General features: G+C 49.6%; 1 protein-coding gene across 4 annotated transcripts in view; it reads left to right on the top strand.

Moving 5' to 3' along the window:
• The window catches only part of KIF26B (kinesin family member 26B), a 464762-nt gene that overhangs the window by 170669 nt on the left and 273503 nt on the right, over positions 1 to 20590 (top strand). For all 4 annotated transcript variants that reach the window (XM_042924645.1, XM_042924648.1, XM_042924647.1 and 1 more), the window contains one exon: positions 3190 to 3726. In XM_042924645.1, coding sequence (XP_042780579.1) covers positions 3190 to 3726 — 537 coding nt within the window. The remainder of the gene's footprint in view (positions 1 to 3189; positions 3727 to 20590) is intronic.

Here is a 20590-nt window from a genome sequence, read left to right as displayed (position 1 = left end):
GCAATTGTATCTCGTTGAAGAGTCGATCTCAGTTTTACTCCAGAGGAGACAGCAGTGGCTCTTTGCTGCTTCTGGGTGTCTGTGGTCATGTGCATTGTACTGATAGAGGGCTTTGCTGCAGCACTCACGGCTGGTTTTGTTGACGCCTCTGGAACCAGGTGGGGAGCGCTGAAATTCCGTGGGTCCCATGTGTGTTGATTGGTCCTGGACTGGAGGTGGCAGCAAAGGGTCGTGGCATCCAGGAACCAGGAAGGTCCCCTGGACTGTGAACTTGCGGGAGACAGGAATTGTTTTCACACATCCTGAGGTCCCCAACCTAGTGCAGGGCCTGGCCAACAGACGTTCTTTGTTAAATGTTAGACGTTGAACGACAAAACAGCAGTGAGCTGAGTGAAGAAGGTACTGCTTCAAGGGAGGGCAGTAAAAACCAAGAAGAGGGGCACCTGGGTGGCTTAGTCTGTCGAGCTCGGGTCATGATCTCGCGGTTCATGAGATCGTGCCCCGCATCGGGCTCTGTGCTGACCTCGTGGAGCCTGCTTGGGATTCTCTCTGTCCCTCCCCGCTCACACACACACACACACACACACACACACACACACACTCTCTCTCTCTCTCTCTCTCTCTTTCTCTCTCAAAATAAATATTAAAAAGCAAAACAAAACAAGAAGAAAAGGAGAAAGGAACCCCCAGAAGCAGGCTTACGCCATTTCTGGAGCATGGATGTGACCCCCCCCCCCGCCTGAGCTGCAGATGTCAGACTCAAATCTAGATTCTATAGGGATCGAAAATAAATTGTGAAGTGCGGACAGGACTGGACTTCCATCTGCCTCCTCACTGTGACGCCTCTTCCTGATGATTGGATTAACACAAACGTTCTAAATCAGCCATTCGTTTGAGGCTTCTTGAAACCAAATAGTTTGGCATCTTGAAAGCATAAGCTATATGGGTTGCGGGTTGCTTTTGAATGCCCGTCTCTGATTTCTTACGCTGTCTCTGGTTACGTAGTAGAACGTGGGGATAAATAAATGACCTTGAAACAACGAAAGGATAAAATACGGCCTGGTCATTAAAAAATCACATTTTCAAATGACATGTATTGATAAGGGAAAATGCTCATTTTGTAATGTTGTATGAAAAAGCAGGAACCTGTGTCTGGGCACAGATGGGGGCTCAGATAAATTTCTTTTGAATAAATGACTATTGCCTAGATGAGCAAGGTGAAAACTGTGCAAAAAACCCCATGAGTCCATCGGTGAATGTGATTCTTTGGCTCTGAAAAGCACGACCTAGGGTTTGAGAGGTCTGGGTGTAGTCCAAGCTACTGACCTTTTTGGAGCTCAGTTTCCTCATCTGAACACCGAAGTGACAGCCTGCTACAGAATGGTCCCTGAGGGGTCCTTTAGCCCACCGGGGGCCTCACATGCTCGGAGTTGTGATCTGACTCTGGACAAAGCAGCTGTCACCGGGAAGGATGCCACCAGGCAGGTCTCATATGGCTCCCAGCACTTTGTCAACCGGACTCGATCAACCTTGACCTCTTATTATTTCCCATCATTTTAGGTGACTGTCTTGAGTTTCTGCCTCCTGAGCCACCCCTTGCTGCTGCCGTGTAAAGGGGCCTCTTGATTTATTAATCAGTTAATCAGCGCCTGCTGAGGAGCTATTCAGGGTAGTTAAACAGGGAAAACAAAACGCTATAGCACGTAATCAAGATGGATCGTAATTAAGAACATCTCTCCCACCGCCGATCTTTCTTCCTGCCCACCCAGGCACCCCCCCCAACTGCCTCTCTTACCCACAGCTCATCAAGCCCCATTCAATCCTGAGGGCCCCCCCTTTCCCATGAAACCAGACAGTAAGTTTCAGAAGGGCAGACTTTTCTTCTAATGTCCTAGAGGAAAATGAGCCTCATCAATTATTTGCAGAAAATTTTGGATCTCAAAAGTTCAGTCAGGCCCCCAAAATGACATACGGCTCCGTCTGTATATACACGTACCATACTCTCTTGTCCTGATTTCTCCACGGCCAGAGTCACGGAGCTGGAAGGATCTTACGGGAAGGATCGGCCATGGCCTCTGGTGACAGACGAGGGGCTCAGTGAGGCCAATTACCTTGTCCAAAGTCGCACGGCTAGTTAGTAGCAGAACTGGAATTAGAACTCAAATATTCTGGTAAACAGTTAACACCCCTCATGCTTATTTCTCTGCGAAATCCTGTTTTCCTATAAAAATGAACATAAAGTGAATGAAAGAAATCATCCTCATTAACTTCATTTTCTGATTTCTTTTAAACTTTTATTTGTTTTGAGAGAGAGAGAGAGAGAGAACGTGTATGTGTGCCAGTAGGAGAGGGGGGGAGAGGGAGAGGGAGAGAGAGAGAATCCCAAGCAGGCTCCGTGCTGTCAGCACAGAGCTCAATGTGGTGCTCGATCTCACGAACCATGAGATCATGACCTGAGTGGCAATCAAGAGTCAGACACTCAACCGACTGAGCCACCCAGACACCCCCTGATTTCTTTTAGGCAAGGGTTTCCGAGCTAAAGAGTTTTGAATAGTAATTTTAGATGATGCTTGTGGGGACAGGTGTCTTGGACTGTTTGTCATGGAGGTATTTTTCTCTGAATTGGTGAGGATATCAGACACGTGTATCCAGCTTGCCACGGAGCAGATGGTCAACAGGGAATCTGCAGGGGCTGCTGGGCTTCTGGTCCAGAATCTGTTCGGTTTGGTTTCCTTCCAATGGCACTAAGCACGCAGCACTAATGAGGCCAAGACTTTCTTAGAATAGAATCTCCATCAATCACCAGTGTTCCATGGCCTGCAGGGGGCCAGGGGACCACATGCATCAGTCGGGGCTGACGGCACTCACCCCTCACTCCCTGTAATTCTTCAGTGGACACGTGGAGAAGAATCTGGAATGTTCTTTGGCCATCCTCGTGAGGAGGATGCTTAGAAATCTTTTTTTTTAATTATTCCTAATGTCTCCACCATAATAATCTCCTATTTGTCAAAGGTGTTTGTCCACTAGAGGCTTTTCTGCCAGCCCGGCTGCTCACGTCTGTTGGAGGTCTATCAGACAGTCAGACTCTGAATACATCTAGGGCTTAACTCCTAAGCCAGACATCTGAATTGCACGTACCAGCCTTGAGTTACAGGTTCTCCTGTTTTGTTTTGCTTGTGTGCTCTCCAGGACCCTGCTTTCTCGGCCGTGATTCACGACAAGCTCCAGGTCCCCAACACCATCCGGAAGGCATGGAATGACAAGGACAACCGCTGTGACATTTGTGCCACACACCTGAACCAGCTGAAGCAGGAGGCCATCCAGATGGTGGTGACCTTGGAACAGGCAGCTGGCAGTGAGCATTACGATGGCTCGCCCGGCTCGCCCCCAGCCCTCTCCAACATGCCCACCCTGGTGGGGTCCCGGCACATGGGTGGGCTGCAGCAGCCCAGAGATTGGGCCTTTGTGCCTGCCTCCTACGCCTCCCCCAACTACACGGCTTTCGTCACCAACAAGCACAGCAGCAAACCCAACAGCCTCGGGGTCAGCAACGGGGCCGAGAAGAAGAGTGGGTCCCCAACCCACCAGGCCAAGGTCAGCCTTCAGATGGCCACCAGTCCCAGCAATGGGAACATCCTCAACTCAGTGGCCATTCAGGCTCACCAGTACCTGGATGGCACCTGGTCCCTGTCGAGAACCAACGGAGTCACCCTGTACCCATACCAGGTAAGTAGCCTCTGGGCAAGTTAGAATAGGGTTGGTTGGAGTCCATGCAGAGAAGTGGGTTGCACTTCCTGTCTTTGCTCTTTTCCTTCTGGGGACTCCCCAACTCAGAGCCCAATGTTTCCATGTGGCCCCCCACTGGCCATTGCTAAATAAAGATGAAACATATGAGGGGCCAGTGATCCATGGTAGCGCTCTGCTTCCAATGTCTGGACCCTCTAAAAAAGGTGTAGACTCCCTTCCTAACCCCTTCTGCCTTGTTGGACCATAACCCTTTTCTGTCTGCAATTTACTTTAAATACGGTTGGGATTAGGTTACCAAGTGTCTTTCCGTTTTCTTATTTTCTCTTTTTCAGTTGTTTAAATTAGCACGTACTCCCGAGTCTCCCTATAGAAATTAAGGGAGCAGGTCCTAAATCTGCCAAGGAATCTTAAAAAATTGTCTTAACTTTTCTTGGGTGAGTTTTCTGTTGGATGAGGGTTGGGTTTGCCATATGTGTTCTCGGTGTCCCCTGCATCAGTCATGTGGCAAGCAGCAGAAAGCATTGAAGTCCCTGTGGATTGGAGGGGTGGCCATGGTCACAGAGTGTATTAGTCAGGAGATCTCACTGGTGTAACAAATGATCCCAGGTTATTTCTTACTCATGGCCCTGTTGTATTGGGTGTTTGGTGCCTGGCCTTCCACTCGTTTCCATGTCACCATCTTCCAGGGGCCTCAGAGTCTGACACCAGATCTTGTACAAGCAGCCAAGGAATGAGGGAAGAGAGAGATTATGGAGAATCTCTTGGGGGGACTTGAGGGACCCAGCCTGGAAGGGACATAGGTAACTTCGTCCACATTCCAGTGGCAAGAATCCAGGCTTTTGGCCTCACCTTCCCTCAGCGGAGGCAGGGAAAGCCAATCTGACCATGTTCCCAGGGGAAAAAAAAGAAACAAGTTGAGAGAACACAGTATGGTTTTGTTACGTGGGGCGAAGGTACGGGGGAACATAAAATGCGTTAAATGTGGCTGATCAAATTCCTGGTGACTTTTCTAGAGTGGAAGAGGGAGTATAGATGGCTTGTCTTGATATCTTGAAGGAAAGTGGGGAGCCTGGATCCTTATCTTAAGAAGTTAGCATTCTTGGATCGCCAGACTGCCATTTACTGGGTGCTTTGTAGTTTTCAAAATACGGGGCGCGCATAATTTTATTTAACCTCACAGTAGACCTGTGAGCAGGCAGGATGGATGTTAGATCTTCCTTTTATTGACGGGGAACACAATGCTTAGAGAAATCGAATGACCTGCGGCCACACAGATGGGGACGGAGCCAGCACTGGCTTGCCACTTCTAACTTTCCCCCAGCTTTACCCCAGAGCAGTGTCCCGTCAACATCTTTCCCAGATATGGCTCCTTTCCAGACCCGACATACCAAAGAAAATCACTCCTGTGTTGACCTGCAGGGACCTACCTGCCACTTTACTTTGGGGTGGAATTTTCTGGATTGTGAGTATAAAAATATGATGCCGAGCCAGTGGCCCCCTGGATGGGGCTTTATCATCTAACGCTTGAACATAACCATGGAAGGCAGGAACAGAATAGCCTCTTTCCGCTGTTGAGTAACGTACCTTTTCTGTTAGAGATTTTAAATATATTATGTTGAAAACTAATAAAAAAGTATTATTTTTCCTATAAAATAACATACAAAAAATACAAACAAGTATAAATAAGACTAAAAATCAACATCACCCAGAAATGGACTATATAACTGTTGGGTATGTTTCCTTCCAGGATTTTATACAAGCCCAATTTATACAATTGTGATTATGTTTAATTCTGTGATCTGCTTTTCACTTAATATTACTGGGTGCATTTTCCCATGCCATTATATATTTTTTTCTAGAATGGGATCCTTAATGGTAGCATAGTATGCCATTATATAAATATGCGCCATTATCTGAGTGTGGCCTAATTTATATAACCAAGCACCAATTACTAGAGTTTCAGTTTTCGCTACTATAAATAAAATGCTCGGGTGCACATTCTTGTACTCAGGTCGTATTTTCAACACACCCTGAGTTGTGTGAGGCACGTACTCATGTTACACAGACGACTCATGTTACACCTTCCTGGGCCCCAGAGCACTTGTGACATATATCAGGTGCTAGTTAGAAGATTCAGCTGCTGCACAGCACTAATGAGCAAGGATGAGGGATTGGGCCTTGGTGCTTTCCTAGAAAATAGTCAAAGTGTTAGGAAAGTTTGTATGGCAGGGTAAAGATGCTTCTTGAAAGCAAGATTAAGGATTTTTGATGATTTTTTTTTTTTTTTTTACTTGTGCCTGATTAGTTTTGCTCCTCCTCTTCTTCCGTGTCTGCTGAAAAAGAATGTCCTGCCCAATCACAAATGTTTATTAAGCTCTAACCAAGTGCTGGACACTGTGCTAGGTGTCGGTGGGGCTCCCGCGTTGGGCTAGAACCCCAGGTTCCGGTCCCGTGGTCTTTACGGGGTCGGGCGGGTGAACCACCCAGTGTCAGCCGGGGAGGTGAGTGCGGGGGTGAGAGAGCGCACAGGAGGGCTCACAGTCTAGCCCGTGGGCAAGGCCGATGCAAGGATGATTCACACAAGCCACCGACTTGAGAATTTCCTGGGTAAATTCGAATGCTTCTTTCCGACTCCAGAACAGGCTAATTCGTGCATTTCGGCCTAGTCGATAAAGGGATCAAAAGGAATCTGTCTGGGATAAAGAGATTTGGTGCCTGGCTGTGAATCGGTGCCCCCGTGTCATGACTGTGTCATCCTGATGCCCTGGGCTAGGCGATCGGCGTCTGGCCAGACTGAGTGTCTCCCATTACGGACATCTCCCTGCCATAAATATTCTGCAGCTCACAGGATAGCCAGCTCAGCAGACACGGCTGACTGTTCTGAAAGCTGACCTCGCTTTTCCTGCCCACCCACACTCCTGCTTCCCTCCACACAGAGCAGGTAGCCCTCTGGACCGGTGCCAGGGCTGTTCGCTGAGCAGAGAAGCATCTAGACTTTGCTGCTGCTGAAATCTGGAGCCTGCAGAAACGTGGGAGAAGAGGCTCCAGGCTCTGAGCTTTCAGCACAGAGCCCGATGCGGGGCTCGAACTCTCGTTACCATGAGGTCATGACCTGAGCCGAAGTCAGACGCTCACCCGACTGAGCCACCCTGATTCCATCTTTCTGAAAGGCAGCTGCTTTTGCATGATTTCTAGTCATTATAGTAAACACCCACAGGGAACACTGCACACACAGCACTCAGAATCAACAGAATGTTGTGATTCCAATCCAGAATCACAGAATCCAGTTCCCTAGAGTGGTTAACTGTCTTTTGTATCAGGGTGGGAGAACTGGAGACCTTCCTACCTGGGTCAAGTCCATGGCGCCACCCGTTGGTGAACCTCAGTTGAGTAGCTTAACGTCTTAGTCCCTTTCCTCACCTATGGAATCCCGACCTTGTAAGGTTGTTGGACAACAGTCAAGAAAAATATGCAAACATTTTATAAGCTCTAGGGCAGGGATGCAATTATTAGGGATCTATTTGAATCCCCTCATTTGCCAGAAGAGAAGCCTGAGGCTGGGAGGTAGGAAGTTTTTTGTGTTCACTCTTTCCTAAATCTTAGTTTGATCTCTCTTGCTAGATTACAAACCCGTTGAGAACCCAATGCCTTTTATTATTATGTCGCTCACAGCAGCTAACCCGTGCAAAAGTGTCTGCTCATTAGAGACAATGCCAATCTCAGGGAAACACTAAAGGTGTTTCTCATGTCTGACCCTAGGTTCAGGAAAACATTCCAGGCCAAAGGACCTATTGAGACCCCAGGAGTTTTGGTAGAAACCACCAGTTTATGGGCACCAAGCTTATGTTTAACCTGAAGTATCTTTAACCTGAAGTATCTTAACGATACTCAGTAGATCCTTGGGCGCAACGCAAAGAATCCGGGTGGCATTTGACGTCACATTCAATACAGGGGCACTTGAAGGGATAGGAGAACTTTATTTCCTAGGACTTCAATAAAGTCAACATGTCAAGACAATGTAAGATGATGTTAGATTAATACATGAATCATAAATCCATAATGGATCATTAACGTGATAGTGTGTTGAGTGTGCATTCCTTGGGTTAAAGGAAAACGTCTCTGGTGTAAAAATTATCCTGCTTTCTCAAAAAGCATCCATTGGAATCCATGTCAGAGACCGTGGTAGACGGAACTATGGCTGAAGTCGGTGTGGGATTGTCTATTTCTAGAAGACGACTGTGCCTAGTAAGTCATAGGTGTTATTGGAGTTTACATTTTAGGTTACGGGCAAGAGGACTGTGGCAGCTCCAGCAGCCTACGAGTGAGTCAAGGCTCGCTAAGCCACGAGGCTCGTGCGGTGCCTAAACTTGCTCTTGAGAGGTCAGACAAACTTGGGAGGACGTGCTGCTGGTCCTTTTTACGGAGGATTTCCGAGCGCCTCTGCAAGAGGAAGGAGGGAAGATTCTGCTCGCCAGTGCGCCCATACTCAGAGCCTTTGCTTATGACTTGCGATGGCTTTGTGGACACCAGAAGCACGTGTTCTAGGGTAGCCGAGCTCGAGGGACGGGGTGTGCATGTGCTCCTTCCTGCTGAGCTACTCTCTAGGCAGGAGCGGGGACAGGTGTTTGCAGCCCCTGGGGGAGCAGAAGACTCTCATTCATGTTCTTTACTCGGACAACTTGTCCCCTAACATATGCACAGTGCCCTTCTCGGGCCAGCCCCGGTGTCAGCTTCCTGCCCGTTTGCTGCTGCTTCTGCTGAGCCAGGGCGATGGCATAAGATGTCACCATTTGACAAATGACAACATCAAAACCACTTATTTTTAACATGATGGGTTTTTGTTTCCCACCTATTTATAGATGATCAGAGGAGTATTATTTATCTTTATGCTTTTTGACAAACTGGGAACACAAGAAAAGGAAGTAGATTGTATATTCAGTCATGGGCAGAGCGTCTCTGGAGGATACGGTGCTCAGGGTGAAATTCCAGAAGGGTCGTCGTATCTTAGGGATGTGGGCAGGGCTGCGGTCTGAAGCAAACACCCCAACTTCAGCAGGAAATTTCAAAAATACTCTCTCCCTTGGTGTGGTAGGCTGAATAAGCCCCCTGCCCCAAAGATGTTCATATCCTAATGCCTGGAAAAGGAAGCCTGTGGATATGTTTCCTTACACAGTAAAAGGGGCTTGGCAGATATGATTAAGTTGAGGATTCGGGGGGAGATCACCCTGGATTATCTGGATGGGTCCAGCATAATCACAAAGGCCCTTATAAGAAGGAGACAGGAAGGACCGTCAGAGCCAGAGGCGATGTAGGGACAGAAGCAGAGGTCAGAGAGGAGAGAAGGGCTTTGGAGGTAGAGGAAGGGGCCGCAAGCCACATGCAAAGCCAGCTTCTAAAAGCTGGCAAAGGCGAGGAATCCTCTGCTAGAGCTTCCAGAAAGAGCCAGCCCTGCAGATCCATTCCAGACGTCCGACCTCCAGAACGTTAGCGAACAGAAAATGGAGCATAAATCTGTGTTACTCTAAGCTGCTCAATTTGGGGTAATTTGCTTCAGCAGCAACTGGAAACTAATGCACCCGGGAAACATTTGGTAGCTGAAAAGCGTGGAGGGAGCAGCGAGGTGAGGTCTTTGGACGAGGAGCTGCTCGAGAACGACCAGACATTACCCTGCGGATCAGACAGTGTGTCAGCAAGTCCGCTGATTTTCTGAGGGTGCCTTCCCCAGGATGAGAGGTCACTCCTCCTGCAGGGTTGGCCTCTAGTGGTCTCGGATTTCCCCCTTGTTGTAGCTTGCTGATAACCAGCACACCACGGTGACTCTGCATTGCCCACTGTAATTACCACCATGGAAGTCTCGAGAGAGAATCCCAAGCAGACTCCGTGTCGTCAGCACAGTGCCGACTCGGGACTCAAACTCACAAACCATGAGGTCATGCCGTGGCTGAAACCGAGAGTCAGACACTCAACCGACCGAGCCACCCAGGTGCCCTGGTATCCTCTTTACATTTCGTGGGAAGACAGCCGTTGGGAGATTTCGGAACAGGGGAACGAAAAAGTTTCCTTGCTCTACGGCAGGAATTGTTTAAAATTTTTTTTAAATGAATATTATTTATTTTTGAGAGAGATAGAGCTTGTGTGAGTGGGGCAGGGTTAGAGAGAAAAGGAGACACAGAAATTCGAAGCAGGCCCGGGACTCCGAGCTGTCAGCACAGAGCCCGATGTGGGGCTCAAACCCACAAACCGTGAGATCGTGACCTGAGCAAGTGCGACGCTTAACCTGCTGAGCCGCCCAGGTGCCCCTCAGCAGCAGGAATTTTTAACCGCCCGCTAGAATCACTTGAGAGCTTTAAGAAACTACCACTGCCTGAGCCACACCCCACACCGAGTGTATCAGAATATCTGGGGGTGAGACCCAGGCCTGGGTTTGAACTGCCAGGGTCAAGAACCATAGCTTTAAAGAAGAGTTTACCTGGCAACGGTGTAAAGTCCAGGGAAGAGAACAAAGGTGACAGATGACAGATTGCAGACAGATAGTATATTTGTTTCTAAAGCCACCATAACAAATAAGCACAAACTAGGCGGCTTCGATCAACAAAAACATACTCGCTCACAGCTCGGGAGGCCAGGAGTCCCAGATCAAGGTGGGGCCGTGCTCCCTCTGAAGACTCTAGAGGGGAATCCTTCCTTGTCTCTTCCAGCGTCCTACTGGCCACAGGGCCTTGCGGCTGCTTCACAACAGTCCCAACCTCTGCCTTCCGCGGATGCCTCCTCCGGGGTCTCTCTCTGTCCTCTCCTTGTATTGTAAGGACACCGGTCACTGGATTAAGGGTCCACCCTAATCCAGTAAGACCTCATCTCCATCCTTCACCAACTACGTCTTCAAAGACCCAATTCCAAATCATGTCACAGGGCCTGAGTTGCGAGTGAATTCAGGGGCGCCGCGATTCAGCCCACTACAGACAGGGGACAGATGGACAGACGGTGGAAAGATGGGCGAAAGGTGAAGGCAGGGCTGGGGGCGTGGGGAGCCTTTCCGGTTGAGTCACTTCGGAAACAGGAGCAGGGGCACAAGTTTACGGTGGCCAGCGGTGAAGGAGTCCCGTGCTCGTCCTTTGGAGAGAGAGAACGGGGAGGGGGAAGGGCACAAAGGGTAAAGCAGAGAGAGGCAGGGAGGCATCGGACCCACAGACACCCTTACACAGACGCAGGGGGACAAAATGAAGCAACTGCTCGGACAGACAAGGTGGAGTGACCAACTTACAGACGTGGGCTTTTTGTGGAGTAACAGCTTCCTCTTCTGAGCTTATAAAATACCTTCAGCGTCCGTTTGCGCTGCCCAGCCACAGGGGCAAATGTAAACAGCACTTTGGGGAACGTTATCCTGGGGGGGGGGAGACCTCACCTGGCCGGTGCTGGGGGGCGGGAGGTCCCTTCCTTTTCTGCTGACCAAACTGGTGGCTGGGGTTAACGTGGTGGGATGGTCCGTTTTTTGGTTTTTTTTTAATGTTTGCGAAAGAAAAGGAGACAGAGAGAGAGCCTGTGGGGGAGGGGCAGAGAGAGAGGGAGACACAGAATCTGAAGCAGATTCCAGGCTCCGAGCTGGCAGCCCAGAGCCTGACACGGGGCTCAAACTCACAAACCACAGATCATGACCTGGGCCGAAGTTGGACACTTAACCAACTGAGCCACCCAGGCGCCCTGTTTTTTTCTTTTTCTTCAGCAATATTTCTAGGCCCCAGAGGGAGGTGGTGGGCATGGGGCGATTGTGTTCCAGGCTTGGGGACCGGCTTTCCTCTTCCTGCAGCGCTCAGGGCTGGACTGGGGTGCAGGGCAGAGCTTAGGATCACCACATGAGGGAAGAAGGTGAAATCATGGTTAGTGAGAAGATTCCCTAGGTGTAGGCTCTTTTTCAGTTATCTTTTGTTTTAAATAGCCTCCCACATCCTCCCTCATCAGACCCATTCTACCAGCCCTGGTGTCCTGAGGCAAGATATTTGCTTTCTTTGTGGAGTCTAGAGAAAGAGCCAGAATACCCACCGACCACAGTGACCTGGTCCAGGGGGAACAACACACACTGATTTTTCTTTCTCTCTTTCTCTCTTTCTCTCTCTCTTTCTTTCTTTCTTTTAATGACAAAGTAAACAGATTTGGGGGGAAAGTCTGAGGCTGATACTTATCAGTGCTTTTATCCAAGTCTCGAACAATGAGGGACTCGATGCTGGGCCACGCTAGATTTGCTGCTCAGGCACCAGCAATAAAAGCCCGGCGTCCTTGCTTACTGTGTGGGGTGACCTCTGGCACGGCTTCCTGGCTGTCACGTGCCTGTGTTTTCTCCTCTGCAAAGCGGAAAGTCGCAGAGCCGCTGTGGGGACCGTGTGAGACGATGTACGTTGAATGCTTAGCACAGTGTCAGACACATGGTGACCCCGGAGTTCAGTGACCTGAGCGTGAGCGCCATGTTCCTTCAGCAGCTTGGGTTCGTGGGACTCAAGACCGCCTGGAACCAGGGCCCGCTTTTCTATAAGAAGCAGTGGTAAATGAAAACACAAGGCCCAAACCATAAAGTGAGTATCACGCACTCGCCAGCTCGGGAAACGTCAGCCACCTCTACGCGTGACCAAGCAGCAGCTTCCCATTTGTGTGCCACAGCTGAGGTGAGATTCTAAGCAGAATGATCTCATCCCACCATTAGGGGATAAATTGGCGAAACACCGAAAGGCCCATGGACCAATGTTCTTCGTATTTGAAGACCTTCATAAGGGAGGAGGGGAGGCGATATATAGGCTCATATCATTTAACATTTTACAGAATGATAGAGAGCTAGCATTTAGACCAACCCAAAAGAGTAAATCCTCATTATTTTGGAGTTAATTTGAAATACCGAGTGATCCAGGCCTAGATCGAGATTCTTACTGAACACTTTTTTTTAATGTTTATTTATTTGAGAGAGAGAGAGAGAGAGAGAGAGAGATAAAGCATGAGCACAGAAGGGGCAGAGAGAGAGGGAGACAGAATCTGAAGCAGGCTCCAGGCTCTGAGCCATCAGCACGGAGCCCGATGCGGGGCTCGAACTCATGAACCGCAAGATCATGGCCTGAGCCGAAGTCGGACACCTAACCGACTGAGCCCCCCCCCCAGGCGCCCCTGAATAAACACTTTGAAACAGAGGGCCCAGGTCTTTCATTCTTGCTATTTGTATACCCACAGTGGCATACCATTATAACACACGTGCTTTCTTATTATTTACTTATCTATTTATAAAATACAAATCTTTCTTTTACAATTACTGTAGACTCTGCAATCTTCAATAAATCGGAGCGTTGAAGGCTCCCCCTCACCCGCCCCACCCCAGGCACACACCTAATTACTTTCAAGTTGAGATTTGACTGTGCTAACTGTCTTGAGCGTGACAAATTAGCGTGCCTCTATCTTATAGAGGTATTTGTGAGGATTAGGTAATGAGTCACATATTTCATATGCCCAAGTCGTTCCCGGGGAGTAACTGAGGTGCTGCGGAAGCATACTAGCGACCAGTTTCAGGACTCTGGAGACCAGTTAGCGCCTTCCTGCTGCCCCGGTGGCCTCAAAGGGTTGGTGTGTCTTTTCAGCAGCACGTCTGAGGCCTGGGAATGACTGAGACACCAAGGAGAAAAGTGGCACCACATGAAGAGCACACACAACAGCAGCCACGTCTCTATTCGAGGCTGTGGCCAGGAGTTTTCTAATTACAGGCCTAATCTGGAACCAATCTGACAGTTTCCGTCACCTTCGGGAGGCTGGCTTCCCTCGGGCCCGGTGGATTAGGCTGTGAAGGGCAGTATCGGTGGGAAGATCGAACCCATTGGCCTGTTCATGACACGCTCCCTTCTTGTTAAAGCACACAGACCTCAGGGCGCCTGGGTGGCTCCGTTGGTTAAGCTTCAGCTCGGGTCACGATCTCATTGCTTAGGAGTTCGAGCCCCCACACGGGGCTCTCTGCTGTCCGTGCAGAGCCCGCTTCGGATCCTCTGTCTGTCTCTCTCTGCACCTCCCCTGTGCTCTCACTCCCTCGCAAAACAAAACAAAACAAAAAGACCCACAACCCCCCCCCCCACCCCCCACAAAAAAACCCCACAAAACCACAGACCTCAGAGATGCCCGTGAAAGCAGGATGGGAAGGTTTGCCCCTGTGAATTACAGATGACAGATCAAGGCCCGGAAATGTCAAGTGACCTGCCCAGGGTCACACAGCTGGGAAATGCTGGAGCAGGGATTCAAATACCGTTTCCCGCACGCTTGCCCCTGCCCCTCACCACGCTGCTGAGGGAAGGGGGGCCATTTCCTCAGATTGCTCAGACACGCGGCCTTCCTGGGGAGGGACGCCCGTGGCACACTGCACTCACGCTGCTTTTGAGCAGTTCTGCGTCGCTGGGATTTCCAAGTTGGGTCTCGTGTTGTATTGCTCGGCGCGGTCATAGAGAAACAAAGGCCACGTTTCCTCTTCTCACTGGGCGGTGGGGACAAAGCTTGAGACAAAGTTGGGCCAGTAACTGCCCCCCACCCGAAAACCCCAAACCAAAAATGCCGTGTAAACAATACTGCCATCTAGTGAGATGTGCTTTGGCTTACCTAAGAGGTAGACACGACTAATATTTCAAATCTGATCATAAATTACGGTAATTCCCTAAGATTAATAAAACAGGGCCATTTCCTTGTCAATAATATCTTTACAAAATTTTTTTTTTAACATTTATTTATTTTTGAGAGACAAAGAGAGCAGGAGCAGGGGAGGGACAGAGAGAGAGGGAGGCACAGAATCCAAAGCAGGCTCCAGGCTCTGAGCTGTCAGCACAGAGCCCGACGCGGGGCTGGAACTCATGAACCATGAGATCATGACCTGAGCCGAAGTCGGACGCTTAACTGACTGAGCCACCCAGGCGCCCCAATAATGTGGCCTTCATTTAACAGGGTAACATATAACTATGTTTAAACTCAGCATCCTAACACGTATCCTTTCGAAAGGACCTTGTTGCCCGAACAGATTTTCAGTGACAACGGAACTCCGTTTTGTCCTCGTGGAAGGGGCGCCCGGATTTGTGTGCAAACTGTGACGCACCTGCTGAGTTACCTGAGTAGTGTCGTGACCACACAGAAGGTCAACATCCATCCATAGCATCCGTCTCCTTAACGTTGTTTTGAGGATTAACTTTGTTCATCCTGAAATATATTTTTGAGTCCTGAACACTGGATTTAAATGAAATTTTACACACACAGACACACACACACACACACGCACGCACGAGTTGCAGAATGAGATTCCATACTGAGAGATTCTCCAGAACCCAACACACAGGGACTGCTTGTAGAGTGTGGTTCTCCACCTTCCCGCACAACACCCTGAAAGGTGACGTATCTACCCCGGAACGTGCTGTCACCCCTGAGCAATGGTTGTGGAATCGGTGAATCCTGAGGCTGAGGCATCCCTTACGTGTATTGCAGGTTTTGTTGGAAACTGCCGTGTTTTGTTTTCCTGTAAGGAGAGACAATCCTTTCTTACTCGAATACCCTTTTTGATAGAATACAGGTGCTTTGGGGGATTGACCGCTACTATTGGGGGAGGTGGTCCGCTGCCTCCAAACACAGCTCAGAAAACCCGCACAGTCATAGTTGAGGAGTCCGGCCGTTTAGAAGCAGCGGCCGTTGGGGCACCTGGGTGGCTCCATCAGTTAAGCAAGTGTTCGACTTCGGCTCAGGTGGTGATCTCATGGTTTGTGGGTTCGAGCCCCGCATCGGGCTCTGTGCTGACGGCTTGGAGCCTGGAGCCTGCTTCGGATTCTGTGTCTCCCTGTCTGTCTCTGACCCTCCCCCACTCGTGCCTCTGTCTCTCTGTCTCAAAAATAAATAAACGTTAAAAAAATCAAAAAAGCAACAGCCACTTCGTTGAGTCCGTTAGGAAGTGAGAGGGACAGGGAGCAGAGAAATGAAAGTTCTTGTCCACAGTAAGGAGGAGAAAAGGTGGATGGTGGTGGCTGATGCTTTCTGGAAAAAAAGGAGCAGGATGTGCTGTCCTCCAGGGAGTGTGGTCTAGAAGCTCCTCTGTTCTCGAGCGAGGCTGCAGACCACGCGCTAACCCAGAGGGTGGTCCGCTGAGTTGTTCCTGAACGTGTGCTGGGGGGTGAATCTCTCAGAAAGCCCTTCAGCCCTGGAAATGGCATTGGCTTTGGGAAGACCGTGGAGAGAAGTAACCCTCTTAATTCCACGTCCACTTCTACGACTTAGGTGGCGAGCCGGGCGGTTTCTCCACCCACGGTGGGGGGAATCCTGAGGGCCCCTTCTGCCCTCTGCTTCGTCAGCCTGTGAGCAGACACCCCGAGCTTTTCCTGTACCCCCTCCCTTATGGCCTGCTCATCTTTTTTTTTTTTCTTGTTTATTTATTTTTGAGACAGAGAGAGACAGAGCATGAACAGGGGGGGGGCAGAGAGAGAGGGAGACACAGAATCTGAAACAGGCTGCAGGCTCTGAGCGGTCAGCACAGAGCCCGACGCGGGGCTCGAACTCACGGACGGTGAGATCATGACCTGAGCCGAAGTCAGACGCTTAACCGACCGAGCCACCCAGGCGCCCCAAGCCTGCTCATCTTAATCTGGTTTTGTCTCCAGTGCATGTCTCTCGACTTGGGGAGCCGTGTGTGTATTTTGTCAGCTTGGTTTCGTTGTAATAAAAATAATAATTATCACTACCGCTTGCCGGGGCACAGCGCTTAGTGCTTTGTGCGTATTCGTTCCCTGGAGCTTCGTAATAGTCCTGTGAGGTCAGCACATCATACAATGGCGGGGAAACAGAGGTGCGAGTTCGTGAAGACAGACACCACCCGCACAGAGGAGTCCCACCTTTCTGGAATTTAAAAAAGTCAGTGAATGTTTTACTGAGCATTTACTCAGTTATGTGTTAGAATTAAGTTTAGTAGATGGCATTTCTACAGGTTCACAATGTAAGTTTTATGGTCACAGTAAACAACAAGGAAGTTCTGGCTTCTCTGACTGTAAATATTCAGCAAGTCTGAGCCTTAATGATTTCTCATATTCACTTACATTGTCCACAGTCTTCACTTCCCTCACCTCACGCACTCACACGTTTTCTCTTTCTCTTCCTTTTTTATTTTACTTTTTTACGTTTATTTATTTTGGGAGAGAGAGAGATTGGGAACACATGCACACGGGCTGGAGAGAGGCACAGAGAGAGAGAATCCCAAGCAGGCTCTACGCAGTCAGCAGCACAGACTCAGGGCTCAAACTCACAAACCATGAGATCGTGACCTGAGCCGAAATCAAGAGTCAGATGCTTAGCCTACTGAGCCACCCAGATGCCCCACTTCCTTTTCTCTTGTAGATTATGCAGTCACCTCTAGAGAGTTCTAACACCTAATTATTTATCTTGTAAATTATTCGTACCTCTCCCCCCCCCCCCCATCCTACCCTCTTTTTTTTAATCAGAATTTATTTGCATCTCAGAATGGGCAGGCACAGGAAATAAAAGGACTTGCAATGAAAATCCGTCGACTCCATCCGTTGTTAGCAGTTTATGCAAAAGGTTTGGCAGGAAAGGCAGTGGGAACGGAAGTAGAGCAATTAACGCGAAAGTCACTTATTGAAACGTTGCAAACCTTCGACCTCTTCTAAGTGCCTGCTAACTTCCAACGATATAACAGGCAAAGTGGAAAACAAACCAGTGCAGCATTTGGGGGTTAATTGGTGTAAATGTATTAATTACAGTAACTAGTCGTTAAATGTTTAATAAGGTAGATGCGTTGCTAGCATAATGCCTACCTAAACATCATCTACTGAATGCACTTCGGTCGTAAGCACAGTCAGCCTATTAGGAGCCAGCACTTAAACTCTCTGGGACACTTGTGCCTCGGAGCACCGCGAATTATACACACCTGCCAGGCAGTGTGAGGAAGGCGATCTGGGGGGAGAGCGTTAAAGAAGGCAGGAGGAGGGGCAGATCCGTGAAGGCCCGGGGATGTCGCGGAGTGAGGTGCCGGGAGCCGGTGAGGACACAGAGGGTGATGTGAAGCATGGCGAACGGGCAGAGTGTGGGTTTCATCCCTCGGTGGTGGTAGACGGGAGAAACCCTATGCAGACGGGACTCGGGCAGATAGCGGGGGCCATGCTGCTGGTCTGGTGGGGCAGAGGGCTTGGGTGAGGGGTGACAGATTCCGCAGATGCTTAGAATAAGGCCCGAGGCCGCCTTGAGAATGGGTGGATTGGGGGACAAGGAATAGGATGGTTGGGGCTGACCCCTGGTCTGTGTCGGGTGACCACCGCGTGGGTGGTCAGCTGATGGGCCCTCCGGTTCAGAGACATCTGTGGTCATGAGTCTGGGGATGGGAGACGAGGCTGCCTTGTGTGTCGAAGGCAGAGACCAATGAGGCCGCACAAGGAAGAGAAGCAGGAGGCAGGTACACAACTGGTTCTTCTGGAACCTGGGTCTTCGGGCTCTGTCCTGGTGTAGAAAGTCAGTGAGGAATGATGGGCTGTTCTGATCATCTCCCCTTTACGTGTGTGTGTGTGTGTGTGTGTGTGTGTGTTGGGGCAGGGAGGGCATCCAGTGATGTCCTTGAAGGAATGGCACAGAGTGATTCCCGTGGTGGTGGTGGTGGGCAGAAACTCTGATCCGGATAACCCAGCCTCCTGGGCGGTGGGCTCAGTGGGGGCTCTTGCTGCCCGGCTGGGTTTGGCAGCCATGGAGGAGAACCGGACTCTGACCACCCACAATGCAGAAAAATCTTGCCCCCTCCCCCCGCCTGTCCATAAACCCTGCAGGGATCATCGGGATCCCACTGACCCGGCTTCCGGCCCAGCATTAGCATTGCTTCCTCCTTTAAACAAGCGCCTTTTTAAAAGCCATCCATTGATAAGTAAACGATGAATGACCTCATTAGCTTAACCTACAACAAACGTCACTCTCTGATCCTGGGAGGAGAAAAACAGTTCAGTTGAGGAATATCCCAAGCCAGGGTTTTCATTCATTCAGTGTTCTGAGACGCCCACAAAATCTCAGGTGTCAGGGGCTGGGAAGAGAGGGTGAGTAGAGCTTAGTTTGTCCCTTCTGGGATCTTCTGGAGCATGGCTGTGTGATGTGGGTCCACCTGGGGTCAGCGCCTGGGCACAAGCCAGACGCTGGGCTGTGGGAACACGGGGTGGAAGCCAGATAGGCCTTCCATCCAGGTATCTGGAAAAGTGCATTTTAATATTGGTTCCTTACAGAGCGACGCGTTCAATGGACTGTTTGTATGAGTCGTAGTCCAGAAATAAATAGCAAATACTGTGTTATGGGTTGAAGTAGAGTCTGTATTATCGAGTCTAACTCTTTTTTTTTTTTTTTTTTTTTTTTTTAATTTTTTTCAACGTTTTTTATTTATTTTTGGGACAGAGAGAGACAGAGCATGAACGGGGAGGGGCAAAGAGAGAGGGAGGCACAGAATCGGAAACAGGCTCCAGGCTCCGAGCCATCAGCCCAGAGCCTGACGCGGGGCTCGAACTCACGGAGTGCGAGATCGTGACCTGGCTGAAGTCGGACGCTTAACCGACTACGCCACCCAGGCGCCCCTCGAGTCTAACTCTTGATTCCGCCGTTAAAAGTATCTCCCTGCTTCCTTTGTATGCGTGATATTAGCAGGCGGCCCTGCCACCTGCCTGGAGTGTAACCGGGCATTGGTTTGGACCCTTGCAGGTGGGCGGAATGGGAAGGCGTCAGAGACTCTGTCCAAGTCTAGTTACCTCCCTCATCCTCTTGGATTCCACCTCTGGCTATTCCACCCAGGAAATGTTAAGGGCTCTGGGCTGCAGTTGCCAACTTTGGCATAGTAGGTACTAATATTTTTGAGGCCAGAGGAGGCCATTTTGAAACCTTGGGTTAAAAGGTCCTGTGGTCCCACGGATCCCCTTGAGACACTGAACAGCAGGTCGGTTTCCTCTCGTCCTGGCGATTCTTTGGTGCCCACCTCTGTGAGCCTGGAGGTGTTTCCAGGAGCGTTTTGTGACTGAGGTGTTCTGGCTCATAAAGTTCCCATTCACTGTTTGGTGAGAATTAATCTTACGGGAGAAAGGTCCATGTTATGACCCTTTTAGTGTTTTTTTTTTGTGTGGTAGTATTAAAAAACCACTTTCTAAGAAGACTTGAACAATAACTTTCATTCTGGATCAATACTTTTTTTAATGTTTTATTTTACTTCTGAGAGAGAGAGAGAGAGAGAGGAGAGAATGTGTGGGGGGAGGGGGGGAGGGGCAGAGAGAGAGGAGGACAGAAGACCCCAAGCAGGCAGGAGCCACAAACCATGAGATCACGACCTGAGCCAAAACCGAGTCGGATTCTTAACAGACTGAGCCGCCCAGGTGCCCCCGGATCAATACTACGTACAGAGTAGGAAAAAATAGAAAGTAGTTCGAACTGAAACATACTGTTCCTTGAAAAATGCAGCTAAGGTGACTATCCAGAATCACGTACTTTAAATGACTAAGGACAAGATGGCTGCTTAAATGCCTGGTCAGAGGCATACTGCAGTCTTGATTTGCCCAGATTTGCTCTTTTTTCTTTCTCTTTCCGTGCACTTAGGACGCTGTTAGCATTTGTTGCCATGCTCAACAATTGCCAAGACAGCGGCCATGTTTCTTAACCTGGCCCAGTGCATCTTTGCCATGATGGACCCCGTTCCTCCCACATGTGTCTCCTGCCTTCCCCAGAGAGGCGTGGTTCTCAGTCATCACAGAAACGTGGCCCTCACGTGTACTTCATGAGGGAAAAGGTTACCCGCTCTCCTTCCATACCCCTTCTTCATGGAAATGAATCTGACCTTCATCTC

This window comes from Panthera leo, chromosome F3 (assembly GCF_018350215.1).
Source record: "Panthera leo isolate Ple1 chromosome F3, P.leo_Ple1_pat1.1, whole genome shotgun sequence".
Lineage (NCBI taxonomy): Eukaryota > Metazoa > Chordata > Mammalia > Carnivora > Felidae > Panthera > Panthera leo.
This window is presented reverse-complemented; position numbering and strand designations above follow the sequence as displayed.